The 23715-nt window shown below is 38.7% G+C and overlaps 1 protein-coding gene across 1 annotated transcript in view; it reads left to right on the top strand.

Annotated features, from left to right (window-relative positions):
* The window catches only part of LOC149794956 (heat shock 70 kDa protein 12A-like), a 102911-nt gene that overhangs the window by 62414 nt on the left and 16782 nt on the right, over positions 1-23715 (top strand). Inside the window, exon 7 of the mRNA XM_089964619.1 lies at positions 16377-17377. Coding sequence (XP_089820745.1) covers positions 16377-17377 — 1001 coding nt within the window. The remainder of the gene's footprint in view (positions 1-16376; positions 17378-23715) is intronic.

Raw genomic sequence — 23715 nt, 5'->3', positions numbered from 1 at the left:
GCGTCATCTATAATCAGCCGTGAGCAATATCGTTTGTAGTCGTGGTTTTTTCCACCTTGTGTGAACTTACCAATTATTCTTCTACCGAGATCTTTTGCCTCGCGGTTTCGTTGGTTGAATATCCTCCTGGACCATTCGATGATATATTCCTCGTCGGCATCAATGTTTTTTCTGGACTCGTCAATTATGCTATCTAGACGCTCCGGTTCTGGTAACCAGACTTCAGTCTGCGCTCGGTATGATATAATCGCGTCACTGACAATCAACGAAACTAGCATGCTACAATCAATCATATACCGTAGCAGCGCTATTGGCAGCCACTTCTTTTCAGCCATGTGTCTACCGATCCAAATATAGCAACAGCGATGGAGTCCTGCCGCGAATTCAAATGATACTATGCGAGCGAATCCGGTTAAATCAAAATCAGGCAGTGGTCCATTAATAGCAACACGAGTCATTTCATGACTGGGGTGTCCAAATCGTCTAAAGTACTCGGCGGCGGATCCATACCCGAGAAAACTCGCTGGATAACAGGCAACCATATCAACCGAGATCATAGCGTCGCGGTTGTATTCAGTGTTCCATAATCCACCGTGATAATACTCCAAACAACTGGATTGTACATCCGGCAGAAATTCCTTGCGCGTTGGTCTCCACGCATTTTTCCTTGCTGCAACATGAGCTACAACCGATGGAATCGTAAAACAATTTGTTAGCAGTTGTTCATCATGCTCCTCAAATTCCATGGCGGTTTTTTTCATCTTGTTGTGAAATGCTTCAGTGCGATATAATTCACCATTTGGCCTTACAAACTGATCAAAGGTATCCGCATCGTTTTCAGCGCTGCGAAGTAACCACACTGATACAGGATCGTTTTTACACAAGTAGGCAATAGCATCAAATAGTTTCCTCTCCGCGAGAAAACCATCCCGGGAGAATTCTTCTCCCAGGAATTCTTCGGGGATATACTTTACTGTTCTATCCCGTGGAAATATTGTGATCGCGGGCGTCCATGCGTGTTCGTTATGATCGATAATTTTGATTGGGGCTCCCTTTGATTTGTACTTTGATTCGTGTAATACTTCACCGGTTATCGTTGTAACGGTTATTGGAAATCTCAGCGATGTTTCTAATCTCGCTATGTCGCTGATGGTTGCTCCACGCTCTTTTACGGTTAGTTCCCACTGGTTGATTTTGCTACGTCGTAAATCAGTCAATTTGTTTCCTCGACACGCATTTGTAAAATGCTCTATTACTCGTTCTGCTACACAATTTATCCCCGTTGACTGTTTCATCGGCGCTAGTTTTCCGATATCAGGTTTCTTATTTAACGGGTATATTCCATAAACAACTGCTGTTTCAGGATACGCTCGTTCATAGTATGGTTTGTCAATTCCGGTTAACAACCCCGGCTTGGAGTCGCGGCTGACAATGACTGTTTTCTTGTCGCTGAGAACTGGTTCAAATTTATCACGTATGATCCAATCGCCTGATTTCACCCGGACAATGAATTTTACTCTGAAGAAATACTTTTTACCGTCAAGTTGTGATATTATCGTTGCTGCGCGGTTGTTGTTCATGGTAGCATCAACAATGCCATCAATTCGAAATGTTGACCAACTATGAGATGCACCATCACGCTTGAATTCATCGATACAATCGCGTATTTTATTCAACAGGGTTCTATCGTTTATTAACGCTTTTGGTGTGTCCTTGAGGACTCTATCGAGATTGAACTTAATATTTTTCCAGGGCTTAATTACTGCTAATCTCTCAAACTCATCCATATAATTAAAACAAGTATTTAAATGAAAGAATATAGTATAATGAATCACTGCAAATGGTTGATGATTGGGTCGACAACCCCGTGCAATAAATCATGTAGAGGAGAATTCTGCGGGTATCATTTACAAAGCGTTCGTAATGGTTCTCTTGGCCCCCTCCCGTGCTTGGTTTGTCACGTCGGTGTAAGAGGAAAATCGCAGTTGTGTATTAATTGTGGCGGAAAGCGATACAGGGAACTAAAACGCTATTATGACAAGCGAATTAAAAACGCCGTCATTGATCCCACCGCAGACTTCGTCATCAAAACCCCCCAAGACTACGTTGAAAGATTCATAATTAAACCAAATAATAAATTAGACAAGTAGTATTATTATACAAATGGACCAAGAATTTCAGCCGCATCCTGTGCTCGTCAATTACGAGGCGTCTCGCGACGGCATTGTTAGAAATCGTAGACTGAAGAAACCAGTTGGCACCGTAAATAATCACGGGTATTTGATGTTTACTGCTGGAGGGAAAAAATATCTCTGTCACAGAATCATCTATGAATGTTTCCACGGATTAATCGAGAATGGACTTGTGATTGATCATATTAATAGTAATAAGACTGATAATTCTCTTACAAACCTGCAAACTGTCTCTCAGAGTGAAAATAGTAAAAAAGGCCAAACCGGTAAATACCCAAAGAAAGCAAAACCCGTAAGGTCATTTGATACAACAACTCACGAGGAAAAAATATTTCAGTCGATGAATGAAGCAGGAAAATATTTTGACATTTGTATCACCTCAATACGATTTGTTGCAGAACGAGTATATCAAACAGCAATCTCAAAAAAGACCGGGTATAGAATTCGATTTTCATATGTAGATACGAAGTCACCAGCGCCTATGGCGCTGACAAGGCCACCGGCGCTGACAATAAATTGTCCATTCCGGAAGAAAACAAAGTATGAACACCTTCGGAATTGATACACGGGGTTTCATTTTTTTTATTTAAAAACAAGATGTTTTATAAGAATAATGAATATCGAAGACATCAATAATATATTAACTGAGATTTCAAAATTAAAAAATCAAGGAATTGAATTATCTGATGGTCTCGACAGTGAAAAAATATTATCCGATTATGAGATTATTAACGAACAGTCGAAACGGGGGCGTTTTACCCTGGCCCGCGAGTACTTTTTTATAAAACGATTGCAACATACGATTAATGAAAACTTGTACCACAATGACGCAAATGCATTCATTGGACTATTTACTGCCGTTGAAATAATACGAAAAAAACTCGGACGTGTTTATGAACGACGCCGGGAGATTTCTAGTAAAATCAAAAACATTAGAAGGATTATAGACGAAAACTCCGGCGAGAAATTAGAAATTGCTTCGCAATTGCAATAATGGTAGGCGAATCACTTACTACTCGGCTAGCCAGAGAGCGACTAGCAGCGCTTAAAAAGTTTATACCGTTACGAGACAGGGTCCGAGAACAACTTCAAACGCGACAACAAATGCAAACCGATTTTACTGTTGGAAGCGAACAACTGTTTGCCCCGGTAACTAAAGCGACCAAAGATGTTACGGCGGCAACTGTACCCGTTCTTGGTGCGCTTGAAAAGATAGCGGCTCAGACCGAACAAACAAAAAGGTCTTTAGAAACACTCCCTGCGAAAATAGCGGCTGCTACAACACGGAGGCCACCACCACTCGCTATAACCGAACCACAAGAACCCTATGTTACAATGGCCGATGAAGAAGAACTAGGTGCTACTGCGAAAGAACCAGAAGAAGAAATACCCGAAGAAACACCGGAAGAAGAAATACCGGAAGAAAAAGAGGGGAATATACCCCGTATTGTACTCAAGAAGAGCACAATAGATCAAATTAGAGGCTTCAGCAACAGGGAAGAATTAATTAATTTTACTGCCAACAATTTTGCTAAGAACATACGAGATAAGAAGCATATCAATAGCGGTTACGAGAAAAATATAAAGTCGTTAAAAGACTGGGCAAGAATAGTGTATTTAGCGAGTAAACATAAAGAAGCATTACCACATCGTGGTGATCCCGATTACGATGAATTCCACAAGGAAGTTAAGAGTATAACACCAAAAAAAGGAAAAGGATACCCTGTTGGTAAAGAATCCTACGGCGTTACCTGTCCTGGTAGTGTTCTCAGTGATATATCACGGCTAGAGGTACTAATCGGAGGAAAACGAGCCGGAAATAACTCTCCGGAAATAATCAATGAGGCCGCTGATATTTGCAAGCGGTTATTTGCAGGCGGTATTATGGACATTAATGCATATCGAACGCTCATAGACGAACTCGTGGATGATTAATTGGAAAACTGGTGTTTTTAATAAGGATGATCATACACTACAACCATGATAAACCAGTACTCGTCTACGTGGTAAACTCGCGATTGCCTATTTACCGCGCGTACTATGGAGATGGTCTCGGTAGCACCATTGCGGGGTTATTTACAAGAATGGCTCCAAAAGTAGCGCCGTTAGCCAAACAATTAGGGATGAAGGCTATTGATGTTATTCGTGATAAGGGAATCGGCGCTATTGGAGATGTTGCCGGAAGGGCGTTTTCTGCCGCGCGGGACAAACTAATGTCATTGGTGAAATCCAAGAGAAAAAAACAGAAACCACCGGTAATGCCATCAACGACAGTGATGCCTGCAAATGTCAGTAAAGTAATAAATAACGCCGTGGAAGAAAAACTAGAGTCGTTGGCGACGACTCAGTCGTTGGCGACGAAGCCATCAATGGCTGAGCCATCCGCCGATGCGGCAACCAACGCGCTCATGAACGCGATAGCGGGGAGTGGTTTAAATTCAAAGAATTTACGACGAAAAAATCGCAATTGAAAACATCAACATGATAAATAATAAAATGTTTGCGCGTACCGCTGATCCCGCGTTTGATATGGACGCCCCAGTGCACAGGGATGATTCTGTCCGTGATTATCAATATTATTCTTATTATGCAGCGCAACCTGACCTAAGATCGCGAATTGAACTTCAAGTCCAAGATACCAGTAAATATTTTCTGCCGTGTGAAGCGTTTATCGAAATCGAGGGAGAACTCGTGACAAATGCCGCCGATAATGCACCATACGCAGATGACCATCGTGTTCGAGTTGGCTTCGTCAACAACGGTATCATGGCGTTATTTGAGAGCGCCAGATATCTTATTGACGGGCGAGAAATTGAATCAATAGAACGCGAGGTTGATGTTGCAACAACGATAATTGGGTTGGCGAGATACTCGGATGATTATACAAGATCGGCGGGCCCATCTATGATGTTTTCGAAGGACACCACCAATAACGCTGACCATCTTCAGTACGTTAACGTGCTAGTGGAAAGAGATACCGCAATTGACCAGGTTGAAGCAACCAATCCAGATCGCAGAGCAAAACCAGGCGCTGATTTCAATATTATAAAAAGCACCAACAATGATTACAATCTAGGATTCGCAGCACGAGTAGGAATGTTGCAAGGACCACGCCGAAAGTTTTCATGCGCGATTCCACTCCATCACATATTTGGATTCTGCAGAAATGTCAGAAAAGTTGTCTATGGGGCTAAGCATACAATCGCGCTGACGCGAAGGGGCGATGATAACAATGCAATATGGCATGCTGCTGGCGTCGCTGCCGGTAAGGTTGTTTTAACTAAAATGGCATTGTGGATGCCGGTGCTGACTCCATCAGTTACCACGGAAGCACGATTGTTAGCATTTATGGAACAGGGAGGGAAATCGCTGTTGAGTTGGCTAGCGGTAACAACTGATGCTAAAGAGGATAACGTCGCCGATACGTTTACATGGCACCTAGCATCAAAACAGGGTGTTTCAGCCCCGCGTCATATATTCATAGCGCTGCAGAATAGGGAACGATTGGGTAATCAAGAACGCAGCCATATGATATTTGATCAATTAGGAGTCAGGGATGTTTCGCTGAGAATAAACGGACAACAGGAACCATCCGAGGATATACAGCTTAATTACGACAACAACCATGTCGCACGTGTGTATCATCGATTGCTGTCATATATGGGTCGTGATCAAAACGTCGACACTGGTTTGCAAATATCACAACTTGATTTTAAAAACCTATATCCGATTTATTATTTTTCGCTGGAACATCTTGATTTAACGAGACAATCCGTCGTTGATATACACTTCAGAGCTCGTATAGCCCCGGGTGGTGTTAATTACAGAGCGGTTGCTGTCATTCTCAGCGATAAATCAATGCTGCTAGAAGGTGTTGGTGGACGAATGAGAATCGTTGATGCGCCAGTGGAAAACATGTAATTGAAAGCACAAAACGCGTTTACAATAAAATGTCGTATAGTGTCGTCAGTGTAGAGTTGACTGATGGTCAAGTCAAGAAATTACGATCAAAGTCGGCTAAACAATGCGGAACCACAATAACGCTGAAGCCGTCACAGATGGCAGGCGGTAATCATAAGATATCGTTGACGGCGCGTCAAATAAAACATTTCAATGATGCGATGAAGAATAAAAAGGGTGTTCAAATAGATTTTTCAGCCGCAGCGATCAAAGACATGGAAAAGACCGGTGGGATATTTCCGCTGTTAGCTGCGATTCCGGCATTGATTGCCGCGGCGGCCCCAGCAGTGGCTAAGGCGGCGGCGTTAGGAGCCGTTGGTACCGCGGCGGGAATGGCATTGAAGAAGGCAACCGGGAAAGGCTACAAAAAAAAACGACCCGTGGCCGGAAAGGGTCTAAGACTACCGGGAACCCCGTATTCATGGTACTCGGGAAAGGGTCTAAGACTACCGGGAACCGTTTATTGACTCGGGAGTCAATGACTCCTGAGTCAATGACTCCAATGTCTAATTTTGATTTAATAGACGCCGCAAACGCGCTAGCGATAAAAAACTTCAGAGGTGTTTTTATGAGGGATCAATTGCCGGCGGCACCAAGGAATATTGAAACCGGCATAATTAACCTCGATGGATCCTCCGGAGCGGGAACTCATTGGGTTGCATACGCGATTGATCCGCGTGCGATCGTCTATTTTGATTCATACGGGTTAGCCCCGCCGAAAGAGTTCATGCGGTATATCCGGGCGTGTTCAGCCCGGGCGTGTTCAGCCCGGGTTTTTTATTCCACGCTGCCAACACAGCAGTTAAGTGACCCACCGATATGTGGCCGTGAGGTATTGAACGTACTCGCGGCGATTTCATCATCGCGGAAACCCCCTCATGTGGTTGTAAACGAATACACTAGTGGGGTCGTAGAAGCTCAACGGATATTAGAGAATAACATTTACAATAATAATGATTGATATCTGGGGACGACCGGTTTCGGCGCTGAAAGAATCCACGGAAACGGCCGCCGCCGACATAAAAAAACTAATTGAGGATGAAATCGCTGATATGTTGAATCTAACAAGTGTTGACCCGGGCGAAATAGTTGTATTTCAGGACCGCCAGGGTAAATTGAAATCCGGTAATGTGTCACTAAATGACGTTTTAACACGAAATAATGATGCCTCCGAGAACGCTATCGCGCTGTATACCAGCGACGGACGACTCAAACCGGGTGAAGATATATCGATGATAGATGGAAGAATAAATATACTTGGCAACAGTTATATATCCGTGTCGAATTCGTTAAAAAGTTTACGTGGTGAATTTAACTTTCATGGAGAACAGTTAATGTCGATGATAACACCCGTCGGCGAAATGCGAGACATTGTCAATAATTTTTTTGGAACCCCGCCGGTAAGCGAACCAAATATTATAACAATAAAGAATACTATTTCGGAGTTTACGACGCTGTCGGGCCAATTTACCTCGTTACGAAAAAATAATAACAGGATCGATAACGCCGTTGATAAATTCTTTGGTAAAAAAAATACCAAGCCGGATGAGATTACAACAACTATAAATGATATCACTGCGTATGGACAGGAAATAAAAACAATCAAAACTAATGTTGAAGAGAACAAAAAAAGCATAAACGGGAATATATATGAAATAGGAACGATCAAAACTGATGTTGAAGCGATTAAGGACAGACTACCTAGAATGACAGAGCAACTCGAAAAAATGAAAACACCTCATGGGATCATCGGCAGTGGCGTATACACGGTTCAATACGGATCATTCGATTGGACTCCTACGCGTAATGCAATAGATGTCACCGCAATTGTTAAGGGTATTTATCGATTGACATTGATTTCGGCGATGCAGTTCAATATATCATCGTCGAGTTCATCCGGGTTTAACAATACAATATCAACAATTATTGACAAGAATACAGCCGAACAGTTTATAATTAGAGCCGTTGATAGCAGTCTATTTAGAACAAACATCACATGGTATGTGGAATTTGTAGCGAATTTAAGTAATTAAAAACACTAGCTCTTTTAAAATAAAAATGACCACCAAGGAAGTTGAATCAGAGGTATCACCGACGTCACATCAATATCGATTCGATACCGCAAAAGAATTTTCCGCGAACTTGAAAACGCTTTCCGAACAATACCGTGTAAAAATAAAAAAATACCGTCGTAAAATAACCGCCATCGACGCGGTCGTGTGCTCGGTGTCGGGTATAGTAGCTGGCGCCGGTGTTATTTTATCCACGGTGACCACGATAACCCCGATCGCTGTTCCAATCGCTGTCTCCGCAATGACAACAGTTGCTGGAGTTGCCAACGCAATCACTAGGAAGATATCATCGTGTTTTCAGAAAAAACTCAACGAGTATACAGTAAAACATCAAATAGTATCCGACGCATACTCGAAATTATCCGGGTTGATCTCGTTATCGATTGATAATTTGTTCGTATCCGATGTTGAATTCTCCACGATGGTCCAGTTGTATAGCTCCGCGATGTCAAAAATCGAGGATTTTCAACTGGAAGCCGGAACCACCTGGTTGTTGAAATTAGACACTAAAGACAACGAATAATAATAATGTCGCTGAACCCCGAAGGGTCTCAATTACTTCAGCGGATCGCGGAGAACACCACTCCGGTACAAACAAATATGATATCAATAACGTCAACGAAACCCGAATTCAGTGTGAACTTTCCATCACCGGTTCCAGTAAAGGAAATAGCACTGGCAAAATTGCGAGTATATCACAGTTGGCCTAATATCCGAGCGGACGCATTTAACGGACAACAACCTAATAACTCGCTGGTTTTTGCACGGACAAATAAACCCGATGGGACCCCAGACTGGGAGGAGGTTACAATACCAACTGGGTCATACCAAATAGAACAAATCAATAAAGAATTTCAACGCAGGATAAAATCGATCACAGGAAAGGAATCAAAAATCGCTATTACGGTTCATGAACCGACGTTATCGTCGACGATTGAAATAAGCACACCGGGGTATATGGTTGATATTTATAACAGCTCAATAAGAACCATACTAGGATGGCCTAAGAATCCACCCGCGGACACCCCCCCATCAACTATCCTCAGACACGATAACGGAGATGATGGTAGGCATATTGCCCCGTACAACGTAAATATTGCATCGGTGATAGCGATTAATCTAGTGTGTGATGCTATCGAAGGAAGTTACCAGGTAGATACCAAGCAATCAAATCAAGCTCAACAGGGGTATATCCTTTATTCGTTTTCACCAACAGCCCCTCCGGGATTTTTGATCATTGAGAGTCCGATTAATCCGGTCTATATGCGATGCCATGATCGGTTTTTAACGAGAATTAATTTCAGACTTACCGATCAGTCAAATAACCTAATTGATCTGCAAGAGGAGGAGTTAGTGATCACTCTGTTTGTAAGATCATAGCAGCAGGGGGGGCGATGACATCGACGCGGTCGTCGATGTGCTTACCGGACGCTGACGACGCTGGGGATCGACGCGCAGAAGGTGTTAATTAAACCAAATGACGTTTGGACGATCCCCCAACGACGTCGTCGTTTTTTTTTTACCAGGCGCTGACGACACTAGATCGTTGAGTGCAGAAAGTAATAATTAAGCAAAATAACGATTGGACAAAATGTCCGATTCGCCCCCCCTGCTGCTGATTTAACGTTTTCGTTGTCCTACTAACATAAGTCAGATGCATTGCAATTGCATCAACGTGATTAGAAGGTTTTTGCCCTGGCATGGATTTGTCATTTTCATCAAGTTGTTCATCGAGCAGGATCCATCCAGGGTACTTATGAAGTGGCAATGTCCATCCTCCGTTGGGTTTCAGTAATTTTCCAATTAACTTGTGAATATCTAAGCCGAAACCGATTACAGCTCGTTTGTTACAACACTGACAGTAAGTTATTATTTTGTACTGCTCGAGACACAGATTGTAGTCAGCTTTACATTTACGTGAAATGCTCTGCATTTTTATTTTAATTTAATCGCCGACTAAAATAACATTAGGAATTCTTTGCGTTCGATGATCTCCAGGCAGTGAGTCACTCAGTTTAGCTTGTTTAAGAAACATATTCTCTTCTCTGCCACAGGTTGCACAAATACGTTTTAGCATTAGTCTGTTATTTGTAGCTGCTTCTGGTGTGGTGCTCGTATTTTCTGTGTTACTGCAGCACTTAAGGCAATACATAGTCATTTTTATACTACTATGTTAGATAAAATATGTAAAAGCTATGTTATCGTTCTCCAAGATTGGTTTAGGTGTAAAATGCAATATAAATTGCAGAAAATCTTCGTTGATTGCTTTGCACACTGCGCTTGGGTCCCGGATGCTCTTTGATAAACATAGCACAGTAATATTCACAAGCTAAAGTTCCAACTGGCTGAAATTCATTAGACGAGCAGCTTCTTTGTATTTTTTAGATGCAAAAACGTACTGGTTGATAATAACACTCGGAAGTGCACCAAACGAATCAAAGTAGTTGTTCTTGTAAAGCGCTACCAAATGTGTACCAGACCCGTCCTTGAAATTTTGAATATTTATAACACAACTTTGATTTTTCTGTGGAGAGCCAAGCTCTCCAGATTGTGATTTGACAGCTTGCGGTCTGAGTTAATCTTTGGAAAATACTCCGGTAAATCCGTTAATATCTTTCAGTTTATCTAGAATTTCAAAGTTGTTTAACGGAGCTACCTTCTGGTTCCGGGTAGCATTAGTCCTTTCTCACGTCTTGTCCCCAACAGATTGGGAAGTAAACTTCCCGCTTTTCCAGCTAGCAACGGCCCTATGAATCCGTCTTTTAGTAGTTGCTTTACGTTTCTTTGTGTTTTACATTTCCGAACACTTCGTTTTCAGGCATTTTTTTATTACTGTTGCTAGATACAATTCCTAGAGTACTAACTGTTTGATTCCATCGCCGGTGATTCTGTCTCGGGAGATTTAGTCGCCGGTGACTCTGCCACAGGACACAGCCTTTTTAGTTGCACCTGATATTGCACATGACGCCGCAGCTAAACCTAATGTTCCTAGTACTGGCAATAATTCTGGAGGTACCGATTTTGCAATAATTGTTAGTGCAGATCCCAGAAATCCTTCACCTATTTCTTTACATCGAGTTATTGCAGAAACTTGTGCTGCTGATAAATTCAAACTAAATGGCTTGTGGTGCTGTATTTTATTGATTTGACTTTGTGTTAACATCAGTTTTGCTGACAGAACGCCTTGCGTTTCGAAATCTATCTTCAATGGAACAGTCATTTAACGATAACTTGTGTAAAAAAAATCTTTACTTTTCCCGGCGATAAATTTATTTCGTGTATAATATATTTTATGGTATTTTACTTTTCTTTTGTTTGATGAAATTGTACAGCTTGCTGTAAAGTGCAGAGCACTTCACACCTGGATAGTCAGTCTTGCTAGAAAATCAATACATGTGGCCTTTTGTTTCATAAAATTATACCGCTTGCTATAAAGTGCAAAGCACCTCATGTGAAGAGCATTCACAACCAACGTGTGGTGTACTAATGAGCAGAGACTAGTGTGCAATTTATGAAAAGGGTGGTGTACTAATGAGTAGAGTCTAGTTTGCAATTTATGAAATGTGTGGTGTACTAATGAGCAGAGACTAACGTACAGATTATGAAATGTGTGGTGTACTAATGAACAGAGTCTCGTGTGCAATTTATGAAATGTGTGGTGTACTAATGAGCTGAGACTAGCGTACAGTTTATAAAAAGTGTGGTGTACTAATGAGTAGAGTCTAGTTTGCAATTTATGAAATGTGTGGTGTACTAATGAGCAGAGACTAGTTTGCAATTTATGAAAAATGTGGTGTGCTAATGAGCAGAGTCTAGTGTGCAATTTATGAAATGTGTGGTGTACTAATGAGCAGAGACTAGCGTACAGTTTATGAAAAGTGGTGTACTAATGAGCAGTCTGGTGTGCAATTTATGAAATGTGTGGTGTACTAATGAACTGAGACTAGTTTGCAATTTATGAAAAATGTGGTGTACTAATGAGCAGAGTCTAGTGTGCAGTTTATGAAATGTGTGGTGTACTAATGAGCAGAGACTAGCGTATAGTTTATGAAAAGTGGTGTACTAATGAGCAGTCTAGTGTGCAATTTATGAAATGTGTGGTGTACTAATGAGCTGAGACTAGCGTGAAATTTATGAAATGTGTGGTGTACTAATGAGCAGAGTCTAGTGTGCAATTTATGAAATGTGTGGTGTACTAATGAGCAGAGTCTAGTGTGCAATTTATGAAATGTGTGGTGTACTAATGAGCTGAGACTAGCGTGAAATTTATGAAATGTGTGGTGTACTAATGAGCAGAGTCTAGTGTGCAATTTATGAAATGTGTGGTGTACTAATGAGCTGAGACTAGCGTGAAATTTATGAAATGTGTGGTGTACTAATGAGCAGAGTCTAGTGTGCAATTGATTGTGGTCACCATCTAGCTTGCAATTAATTAAATCATGTGCAGTATTCTATTAATGAGCAGAGTCGAATGTGGAATTCATTAAATCATGTGCAGTATTCTATTAATGAGCAGAGCCTAATGTGGAATTCATTAAATCATGTGCAGTATTCTATTAATGAGCAGAGTCTAATGTGGAATTCATTAAATCATGTGCAGTATTCTACTAATGAGCAGCGTCTATCGTGGAATTCATTAAATCATGCGCACTATTGTAGTAATGAGCAGCGTCTATTGTGGTATTCATTAAATCATGCGCAGTATTCTATTAATGAGCAGAGTCTATTGTGGAATTCATTAAATCATGCGCAGTATTCTATTAATGAGCAGCGTCTATTGTGGAATTCATTAAATCATGTGCAGTATTCTACTAATGAGCAGAGTCGAATGTGGAATTCATTAAATCATGTGCAGTATTCTATTAATGAGCAGAGTCTATTGTGGAATTCATTAAATCATGTGCAGCATTCTATTAATGAGCAGAGTCTATTGTGGAATTCATTAAATCGTGTGCAGTATTCTATTAATGAGCAGAGTCTAATGTGGAATTCATTAAATCATATGCAGTATTCTATTAATGAGCAGAGTCTATTGTGGAATTCATTAAATCATGTGCAGCATTCTATTAATGAGCAGAGTCTAATGTGGAATTCATTAAATCATGTGCAGTATACCAGTGAGCCAAGTCTAGCGTGCAATTCATAGTGCGCAGAGTCTAGTCTGTAATTGATAAAATCAAGTGCAGTGTACTAATGAGCAGAGTCTGGTAAGCAATTAATCAAATATACATTCCTAAACTTTGCCAAAATATCACTGAATCAATGTATAGTTTTTTGCATGAAGGCATGCACATCACCAAATAGTTTCAAGTTGAAATAATTAATGACATAATGTGCATGCTAATAATCGTCACTGGATGTTTTGAATTATTAAATAGTGAATCAAACATATCTTTCGGTGATATATTTGATTAATTTATGTTTTCCAATAATATATCCCTGCATTCGTATGGATAAAATTCTTTTCTCCAATATTTAGGTTATGATCATATGGACAGCTGTTAGTGAATGTCTTGACAGTTATAAATGGACATGTTATGAATACATAATGATTTTCTTTTCAGATATATGCTGTATGAATTGCATTCTTTATCACCGACCGCTATATTTAATTTTGTGTGATGGTTGTCGCTCTTTAATTACTTAATTTTCACATATGAAATATGTTCAACGGATTAGCAGTTTTTCATCTTCTATGTGAATACCCTTGTTTTAGTATTTTTCACTCTATACTGTTTCGTACGCTAGCTTGGTAGTCTTACCCAACGATATTAAAATAATTTGATAATATCGGCATCCCCTCATTGGTATGTTTGTACTGCGTATTAAATTGAGACGTCAGCAGAATCCTGATGGAATATGTTTGCCTGTTTTATTGTCCATGGTCTTACCGGGCATTTCGAGTTCGTGTCACTTACGTACATCTCTGGTACGCGTTGTTTATGGCATTATAATTTATCGTGTTCTGAGAATTCTTCGTCTAGACATTTCATTGGCATTGACCCAAATGAGTGCTTTGCATCTGGCATGCACTCTGTGTTAATTTGTCTCATGCACTCCTTCATTAACAGGTCTTCTGTTGTGTCTCAAAATATGCTTGTACACTCTGACTCTGGCACCATTATACTTTTAGAATTCTAATAACACACCATGCTCTTAACTGTTTCAGACAGTTCTTAAAATAATCAAAACAGAATTCTCTTCAAACATTATATTTATCAACTTATCTATGTTATAACACGTTTTTGTGTTCAGATACATTTTCTGGTGTATTCAAAACAAACATATGTATTTCTCTTCATAATGCCTATTTATACGTGTTGACACAAAATTTGAAAAACTTGTTTATTACAACGCAATGATACCGTCGATCTTTATCATTGTTAGTACAAAGAAATATCCTTAAAATGGGGAGTGGGCGTGTCTTCGTCCCTTGTTTTGCTTATTCCTATTTGCTGAAATCACTCTAAGCACCGCTATCTCTCCTTGGTAATATTGCACGCACAAACTAGAGTTATATAAAATGTATTCTCATTTTTATACTCCCAGTTTCCGTCTATTTTGTTTTACTGTGTGTGTGTGTGTGTGTGTGTGTGATTTGGATTTTTAACGTAGCTTTAAAAAAAAATCAGTCATCCGTCTGAACTGTATTTTGATATTCTATCTACTTTATCACAGTGTATTTCGTATACTTTCCACCATATAAAGGAAAACCGACTTTATTTTCCTCATTGATACAAACTTGGTTGTACCTAATCCTAGACAAATATACACATATGACAATTACTTGAATGTATATCTAATAATTTAACCGTTAACTTTTATCAGAATTGTTTGCAAAATGTTCACTTCACTTGGGAGTCAACAACATTTTCTATTCAGACCCTTTATCTACGATCTGTATTGTACGTTTTTGCTCTGCGTATTACGGACTCAAAATGACTATTCATTTGGTCTTTGTTTCATCCGTACAGTGCAATGTGTTGATTTATTTCCATGACTTTTTATTTTTACATCTGACTTCTTAGTGAGTATATAGCTTGTTACAATGTGACTGCATCACGATGCACTTATGTGTTAGCCAAACAAACGAATCAATCACTTTTGTTGTTTGTATGCCTTATTGTCAGTACTTTACCATAGTATTTCGATTGCAGGATATATTTATTTTACTTTCATTATGTGACTGATCTGTAGACAGTGAGCTGGGTCTCAGATAATTATCGTATGTATTCGCTTTTAACACGAGTCAAATTGCAAACAACATAGATCCTGACCTGACGTATGATAAAGTGCCTCCAGATCAGGGTCTGTGTTGTTTGTTCTACGGATTACTCCTAACAACTTGCACAGAACCACATCTGCAGGCACATTATGCTACGGTAGATCTGGGTCTGTGCTTTTTGGAGTCGGACTCGTCTTATAAGTAAGTATAACGCTAAGTATGCAAATTTACTTCTGTACTGTTCTTCACGGCGTTGAATTTTAAGATAGGTGGTTCATTTAGATACGCATTATGTCTTCAGTTACTTTTGAATTTATTTATTTTTTGCTTAGGTGCTGAAGAAAAAGATATGTAACTATTGTGGTACTCCTTATATAAATTCCTCGCTGTACGTGCGGGCGTTTTGAGAAACACACACACACACACACACACACACACACATATATATATATATATATATATATATATATATATATATATATATATATATATATATATATATATATATATATATATATATATATATATATATATATTGCCAGGAAGATGTCTATTAGACGACATTGCCGACCCATTGGTCCAGGAATGTTCTCATATGATATAGCAATTTAAAATAGCACGAAATGAATATTAAGTTTAATCTTTTTTAATCTAGTTCAGAGGTTTTGCATATCATGGAGAACTGTCACTTGCATAAATATGATAGGTCCAATATTTTCAGTTTATTTGTTCCTACCGAATGAATTAAACAAAATAAAGTTTTAAAATTAACGCAGTTCGACAAATGGCGATTCTGACATTAAAATGATGTACAAACTATTTCATAGTTTCACTCGTACTTACAGAGGTACGAGTATATTTGTACGCCACGTGCTTATAAACGTAAGCTGTGAATGAAGAGCTTATTTAAGTTTAAAACTTTTGCAGGAGGAACTGCTGATATCACATGTCATGAGGTACTAGAAGATGGGAACCTTGCAGAATTACATCATGCCACCGGTGGGAACTATGGCGGTACAAACGTCGATGAAGCCTTTAGACAGTTCCTCATTAAGATATTTGGAGCGCCTGTAATCAAAGAATTTAAAAGTCTTCATTTAGATGAATACTTAGAATTGTTCACGACCTTTGAGAGGAAAAAAAGACTTTTCGATGGTAAATCGGAGAAGGTGACATTTCCTTTCCCCTATCATCTACTAGAATTACACAAGAGCGCGTGTGGGGTTGACATAATGAGTGATGTTTCGAACATTCCAGGTGGCAGTGACATTGAATTTCCTCGAGGAAAGATTAGCATTCTAAGCAGTCACTTTAAAACCTTTTTCGACACAACTGTGTCGAGTATCATTAAACAAGTCTCAGAATTACTGGAGAATATACCTGATCTTTCCTACATCATAATGGTGGGAGGGTTTTCTGAGTCTCCATACGTCTACAGCCGTATGCGAGAACAGTTTGGAGAAAAGGTGTTTAGAGCCATAGACCCCTCTTCCACCATATTGAAGGGTGCAGTGTTGTTTGGAGAACATCATACAGTTATCACAAGGCGAATCAGTAAATACTCCTACGGCATTGCAAGAATGATGAGGTTTAAACCAGACATACATCGTCCGGATAAAAGAAAAGAATTAGATGGCTTCGTCTTTGTTGATGATGTATTCAACCGCCACATCGAAGTTGGTCAGTCTATCGAAGTAGGTCAAGACGTAGAGGGCCAAGAATATTTTCCAGCCATGAATGGGTTGACGCAAGCTGTTCTTGAGGTATATGCCTCCCAAAATAGGAATCCACAGTATGTAACAGATGAAGGATGCTTTCACGTTGGCTTGCTTACAATCGAGTTGTCTCCATACGAAAATCACAGACACTGGCCTCTCCGTGTTAAAATATTATTCGGAGGAACAGAATTGACAGTGGATGTTCTGGAAGTAAGAACAAACAAACATCTTAAAGTTAGTCTCAGCTTAGTACACTAGGTCATATATTGAATTTGTATTGCATGGTTAAAAGAAGTGGAAGAGGGAGACAAATTACAAATGAATGTTTCCGCCAAAAAAGATCCTCACAGGGAGAATGATATTAGAGTCTGCTTGAGGGATTTAGAACGCAACAAAAGGTTCCTGGATAAGGTTTAGGTGTTGAGAAAGAGAACATAATATTTTGTGACTGAGAAATATATATGTAGTTGAGATACAGGTCCATGTTTTTCAAAGGTAAATGATAGTAATTTAGACTGCTTAAACTAAATTCCTCAAAAGATAAAAACGACAAGAACGTATGCTGCTTTAAATGGAGAGAGAGAGAGAGAGATACAGAGAGACAGACAGACATACAGACAGAGAGAGAGAGACAGACAGACAGACAGAGAGACACAGAGAGATTCACCATACATTTTGAATGACAATTTGTTATAAAAATGCTACTGGACGTTTCCTAACATTTGCTGACGTAATATGTTGTGAAAGCTAAAGCGATTGATCGATTTGCATTATATTATACAAATATGTAATGGATTGTAACGTTTTAAAGCATATATGTCATAGAAATATCAAGCACTGATTGATTCTACGTTGTGGATTGCACCGATACAAGAAAAGCCCCGTTTTTCCCCGTTAAGCACTTTAATATGGATATGTTCTACGGAAGCAAATGATTCGATATTGTGTACATGGGTCTGAAGAAGAGTATAATGTAGAACAATTGACATTTGTTGGACTATTCATAAATAAAAATAGATCTGTAGCACTATCGTTTATAACTCTCCTTTTCTTTGGAGGAGGCGCAACTGTTTGTGATATACTGATGTTGTGATTGGTATTGATTGTACAAATACCCCCGGAGTATGAAAAACAAAACTAACCCCCAACACAGAACCTACCTGGTAACCATGTAGTAATCAGCTATTAAGTTTTACGGATGTTGGACAAAATATGTTTTTAGGTGAAATCGGGGGGAGGGAAGCCCCCACCACCACCATGTGCGGGCACGATGCTGGTAACCATGTAAGGAGCTTTCTACTTCATGCTTTTGTTTTAAATTTATATTTCCTGTCCTGGAAATATGGCAAGTCATGTTTTTACTAGTGCAAGGATACACTACTGTGAAATCTTCCTGTATAATAGCTTGTGGACTGGTAAATTATCTACTTTGATTGGTAAGTGCAGGAGTTTTAATTTGATTGCATGATCATGTTTGATTCCTCTACGGCGGATAGGGGTGATTGGCAATGTTAGAAGAAAGCAGGTTGGACATGACATGTTTCTGGTTGTTACTAAGTTTCGACAGTTGTTGAAAGAGTCAGGAGTTTTGTGTGACCAATGATGTGCATATCCCGTGTGTATGAAACATTATTTTCTATTAGTTTCTGACCAATATTTTCTCATGCTTAAGTTTATAATTATTGTTGAAGCATAGTTTTGCCTTCATAGCCATTTTTGTTATTTTCAGTAAGGTGCTAAGAATTCTTGTCCTATCCGGTTCCCGTAAAAGCCATTGCTAATTTACGATTAAGAACGAATGATTGTTTATCTTAAATTCTATACATATTATGTTGTTAATTTTTAAGCTTAATCATAACCATTTTCCTGGTATGACTGCTTCACCAAGTTACTCACAGGCTTTATGCAGCAAAGAACGGTTTCCTTGTAGTGTAAATTTATTAATCATGTATAGCGTATTTCCCAGTTATATATCAATATGATTATACTTAAAGGCGAAAGATCACCGTGTCCTCTATCGTATCGAGATATGCACTGCATTCTGGAGAAACTTATTAATAATTGTGTAATTAAGGCACGACAAATGAAATCAAGCATGTACAAGCATCTGACCGGTAATTTTCTCTTGTCTTATGATAACTTTGTACACAACTATCGTCATCCTCGTTATTTCTCTCATCGTATTAAACTAGAAAAATGTTGATGACTTTTTAGTTTAGGTTAATATTCATTTGTAAAAGCCTTTTGTTGTGATTCGTGTGTAAAATAAGTTGCTATATTTGATATATTATGTATATGGAAAAATATGTCAGTACTTTTATTGTATTTTTTTGTTTTGATTACCGCTGAAAACGTTATAATTTTGTTGATGTTTATACTACAGTCGAATAAAATAAGTTTACATACTCCACTCGGTAGGTCATTTTTATAATTTTACCAGCTTCATCCAAGTCTTAATGTTTAATAAATTATATATACGGGAAATTCATAAACATCCAATACAATTTACTAGACGAAGCTGATTGTCTTTATTATTCCTAGTAGTAGTAGTAGTAGTCGTAGTAGTGGTGGTGGTAGTGGTGATAGTAATAGCAGCAGTTGCTGAGAAGATATTTCTTGGACCGAGTTATTAGCAAATGTCTAGGAGCAGATGTTATAGTACTGACGAGATTTTTTGATAGCATGGATGTGGTGTGTGACGTAAACTACAAATCTTTTGCTTTTAAATGCCTAATGAGGGGCCATACGAATGGGAAGGGGAAAAAAAGCATGCAAGTTTGAAAGTCAGAGTTCTCTGAATGTGTGGTCACTTAATGGTTAGATACAAATTATATATGATATTTGCACGTTTAAGATCCCTTCCGTTGACAACTTTCTTGAGGCCCTTGGAAATAGAGAAACATCTGTATCAAGCTCGATTCACGCAGGAGTTGCTTGATACTCTCCGAAGTGAGACTCCTTGCGTATTGCATTAGTAGTAGTAGTAGCAACATGAGTCATTACCATACAATATTGCTAACTTTGACAATAATTCCTTTTTCCAGTGTTATCATTCCTTCTCGTTGTACATTTTTACACTCCATTTATACCCAGTAATATAATCCATCCAGTCCTTCTTCTTTTACAATTTATATATCGTAGTAGTATTGCAATTATTATCTCCAATGGGAACAACTAATTGAAATACAAGCATAAAAGCTATTAAACCAAAACGAACAGCTATCTGTTCTATCTTGCAACAACATCAGCTGCTACTACTATTACTACTAATACTACTAGACCGCTCCGATAGCCTAGTGGTTAAAGCGTCAGCCTCGGATGCGGGAGGTCGCGGGTTCGAACCATGGCCGAGTCATACCAAAGACTTCTAAAAATAGTACTATCAGCTGCCTCGCTTGGCGCTCAGCATTAAGAGGTTAGTGTTAGGACTGGTCGGCCTGGTGCAAGGATAATGTGACTTGTCGGGACGTGGTGCTACATGTCTGCCGCATGATGTCCCAGTGCTAGACATCACTATAAACTGTCACACTGAAGACATCGCAGCGATATGACTGAAAAATGGTTAAAGCTACGTTAAAAATCCAAAACACACACACACACACAATAATACTACTACTGCAACCTTCAACGTCACCTCGTCCACCACCACTACAACAGAACTGATAATATTGCTACAAGTTATACCAATGGAAGTAGTTATAACAGTGCTTCTGATTCTACGTGATCACTTCTATGGCTTGTATGTTAACTTTTGTATTGAAAATATATGGTACATATGCGATGTAGGTATAATTAAATGATAATATATATTGCAAATTTCCCTTTTGATTAACATGCACAGTTCAAAACTTCACTTTCTTGCAGATGAGTATATGTATTTTATTCTTGGATGTGTAGTTTTAATGGAAAAAATGAAAGTTGATATCCTTGATAAAAAGAGTTATACATACATACATACATACATACATACATACATACATACATACATACATACATACATACATACATATAGACATACATACATACATACAGACATAAGAAAGCGAATGGCTTAACCTGTCCGCCATATATGACAAGTTCCAAAGATCTTCAATCAACGTTTCAAATTTTAATGAATTAAATTAAATTAAATTAAATTAAATAAATTGCTGGATGTTGCATGTCAAGATTTTAAAGGATCTCTTACTATAAAGCACATAATCTACATCTGTAAAATTTGTAGACGGAGATTTTGGGTGAGGGTGAGGGGCATACGTTAAGGAATGGAAAAAGCAATTGACCTATGGTAGATATTTTACTCTCATAGGTCAAATAGCATCTCACATTCCAATATTTAGCATCAGATAATTTGGCTCAGTGAATGGACATTCAAGTATTATTAAAAGGGGTAGACTTTAAGTAAGATGGTGATTTGGAAACCAAACATTTTGTAGTATTAGAAAGACTACTGTTTTTCTGCTTCTAGGGGAGGACAAGTGTGTTTACCAAATGAAATTTGGTATCTGAGTCCAAAAGGTACTATATTTAGATCTAAAGACGACATCGTAGGCGGGGCCAGATGGATTTGAGGATAGTTCCATTTTAGCCGTCTATGATAAAGTGATGATTCATTTGCCTCAACATCGAGTCTTTATGAACCCTTTCATAGGTCGTCCCTGTTCCTGTGTACTCGATTGCCTCGTGATATGGGCAAAGGCACTACAATTGACAATCTAATCTCTATGCTGTATTCAGGGAAGGATATTTCGCATATTTGGTGGCCTAACTTAACCAAACTTTCATATTAGGCTTATGAAGTAACAAACAGTTTTTTTGACAACAATGGAATGCAGGAAGTTTTGCTTGTCCTCTGTAATGTCCACAACAGTAATAGATCTATTTTAAATGTATTTTTTCATAGTAGAATACTCAAACTTTTTAATATCTTTTCAGAAAAAAATATTTTAAATTAAAACAATGATGTTAGCATATAAAGAGGTAATATCAAAGTTTCAAGCAATTGTGGCTCTTTTTTGTTTTTCTATGCCCAAGTAAGACAGAAAAGTAATAGATTATAATCATCATCAGGTTGACTTTCTGACCAGCAACTATTCATACAATAAAACTAAATATGTATAGCATTGATTAAATATGAAAATACTTAAACATCGTAAGAAACAGTGACAGAACGTTGGTTGTCATTGTAACGGAAAGCATTTCTATAATAGTGCTTAACAAAGCAATCTTAATTTATTTTCTTCAGTATAATGTAGCAAGTTATTTCAGTGTATCAGTTGCGAATATAACTTTTTAACGTGTCAGCTTTCAATCATACAGTGAAACTCCATATACTATACAAACAGTCTATCCCTATTCTAATGTGTTGAACAAAATACGAGTAGTATTTCAACTTTCATAGGTTCATGACCATCGCAAGGCATTTCATATCCTGTTGGCCTAGTGTAGTATGTCTGAAACCACACACAATGGTATACGTGTACATCACATTTAGCATGCTCACGCTGTCAACTCGTCAGTCATGATTTCGGAGCTCTGCTTGCATGTGTTCCACATCTATCAAAGACTCCAATTAGTATTTATGATATATGTGTTGTCCAAAATTCACTGTGTGCAATCACGCTCATAAATATTCTAGTTATGAATCATAAACTGCATGAAATGTTGATATTTTAGTTCATTGAAATAATTTATATAAATAGTCAGTTTTGTATGATCAGTTAGCAAGGATTGCACATTTTGTTTTACTCTGTGTGTGTGTGTGTGTGTGTGTGTGTGTGTGTGTTCTCCCTATGAATCTGAAATCAAGCTGACCTTAAAAGTAAGCCTTGCTGGAAGAAAGACGACCCTATCCCTACGATATTGTACCCTGGAAAGTACTCCAGACTAATAAATACCAGCTCTAATATATTTTAATATGATATGCGTCTTGAAAACATGTAGACAAGACATCTCCCCAGAACTAATATCGTTCAATTCTGTATCCTATAAGCGGAGGGGGGGGGGGTTTACCTGTGGCAATGCTGATTTATTAATCTGAGGCTTTTATATAAAAAATAGCAAAACCGAAATGACTGCGACAAAATTGATAAATGCTGAATATCTAAAAAAATTCATATATTTTTTTTATAAAAGAATTTCAATTATGTGTAAACACCCCCACCCCCACCCACCCCCGACGAATCGCTAAGTTCGAAACGAAATTTTAGAGATTCAGAGGGATGTTAAGGTTCATTAATTTAATCAAGCAGACACACTCACAAACCCCAAGCGAACCCCGTGTGCAATAAAAAAACACACGCCATTGTATGCAGTACATAAACAGCAAGATGTCCGTATATTGGGCCGTCCATCCAAGTTTGTAATGGTAGTGTTGATTAAAAAGCGGCAGACGACTCTGTGTTCCAGAAGCTCTACTTCATCTATGCGCCGGCACCCTGTGCCAGTCTGTATAAATATGTATCAACTTCATGAGGTGGTGGAAGCTCGTACGAATCAAAATGCAAAATTTGTTGGGGTTGTATCGCATTTACAACCTCATGAGTTCACGG

Source organism: Sinohyriopsis cumingii, chromosome 7 (assembly GCF_028554795.1).
Source record: "Sinohyriopsis cumingii isolate HCF-2022 chromosome 7, ASM2855479v2, whole genome shotgun sequence".
NCBI classification, from domain to species: Eukaryota; Metazoa; Mollusca; class Bivalvia; order Unionida; family Unionidae; genus Sinohyriopsis; species Sinohyriopsis cumingii.
The sequence above is the reverse complement of the archived record's forward strand: the minus strand, read 5'-3'. Positions and strand labels throughout refer to the sequence as shown.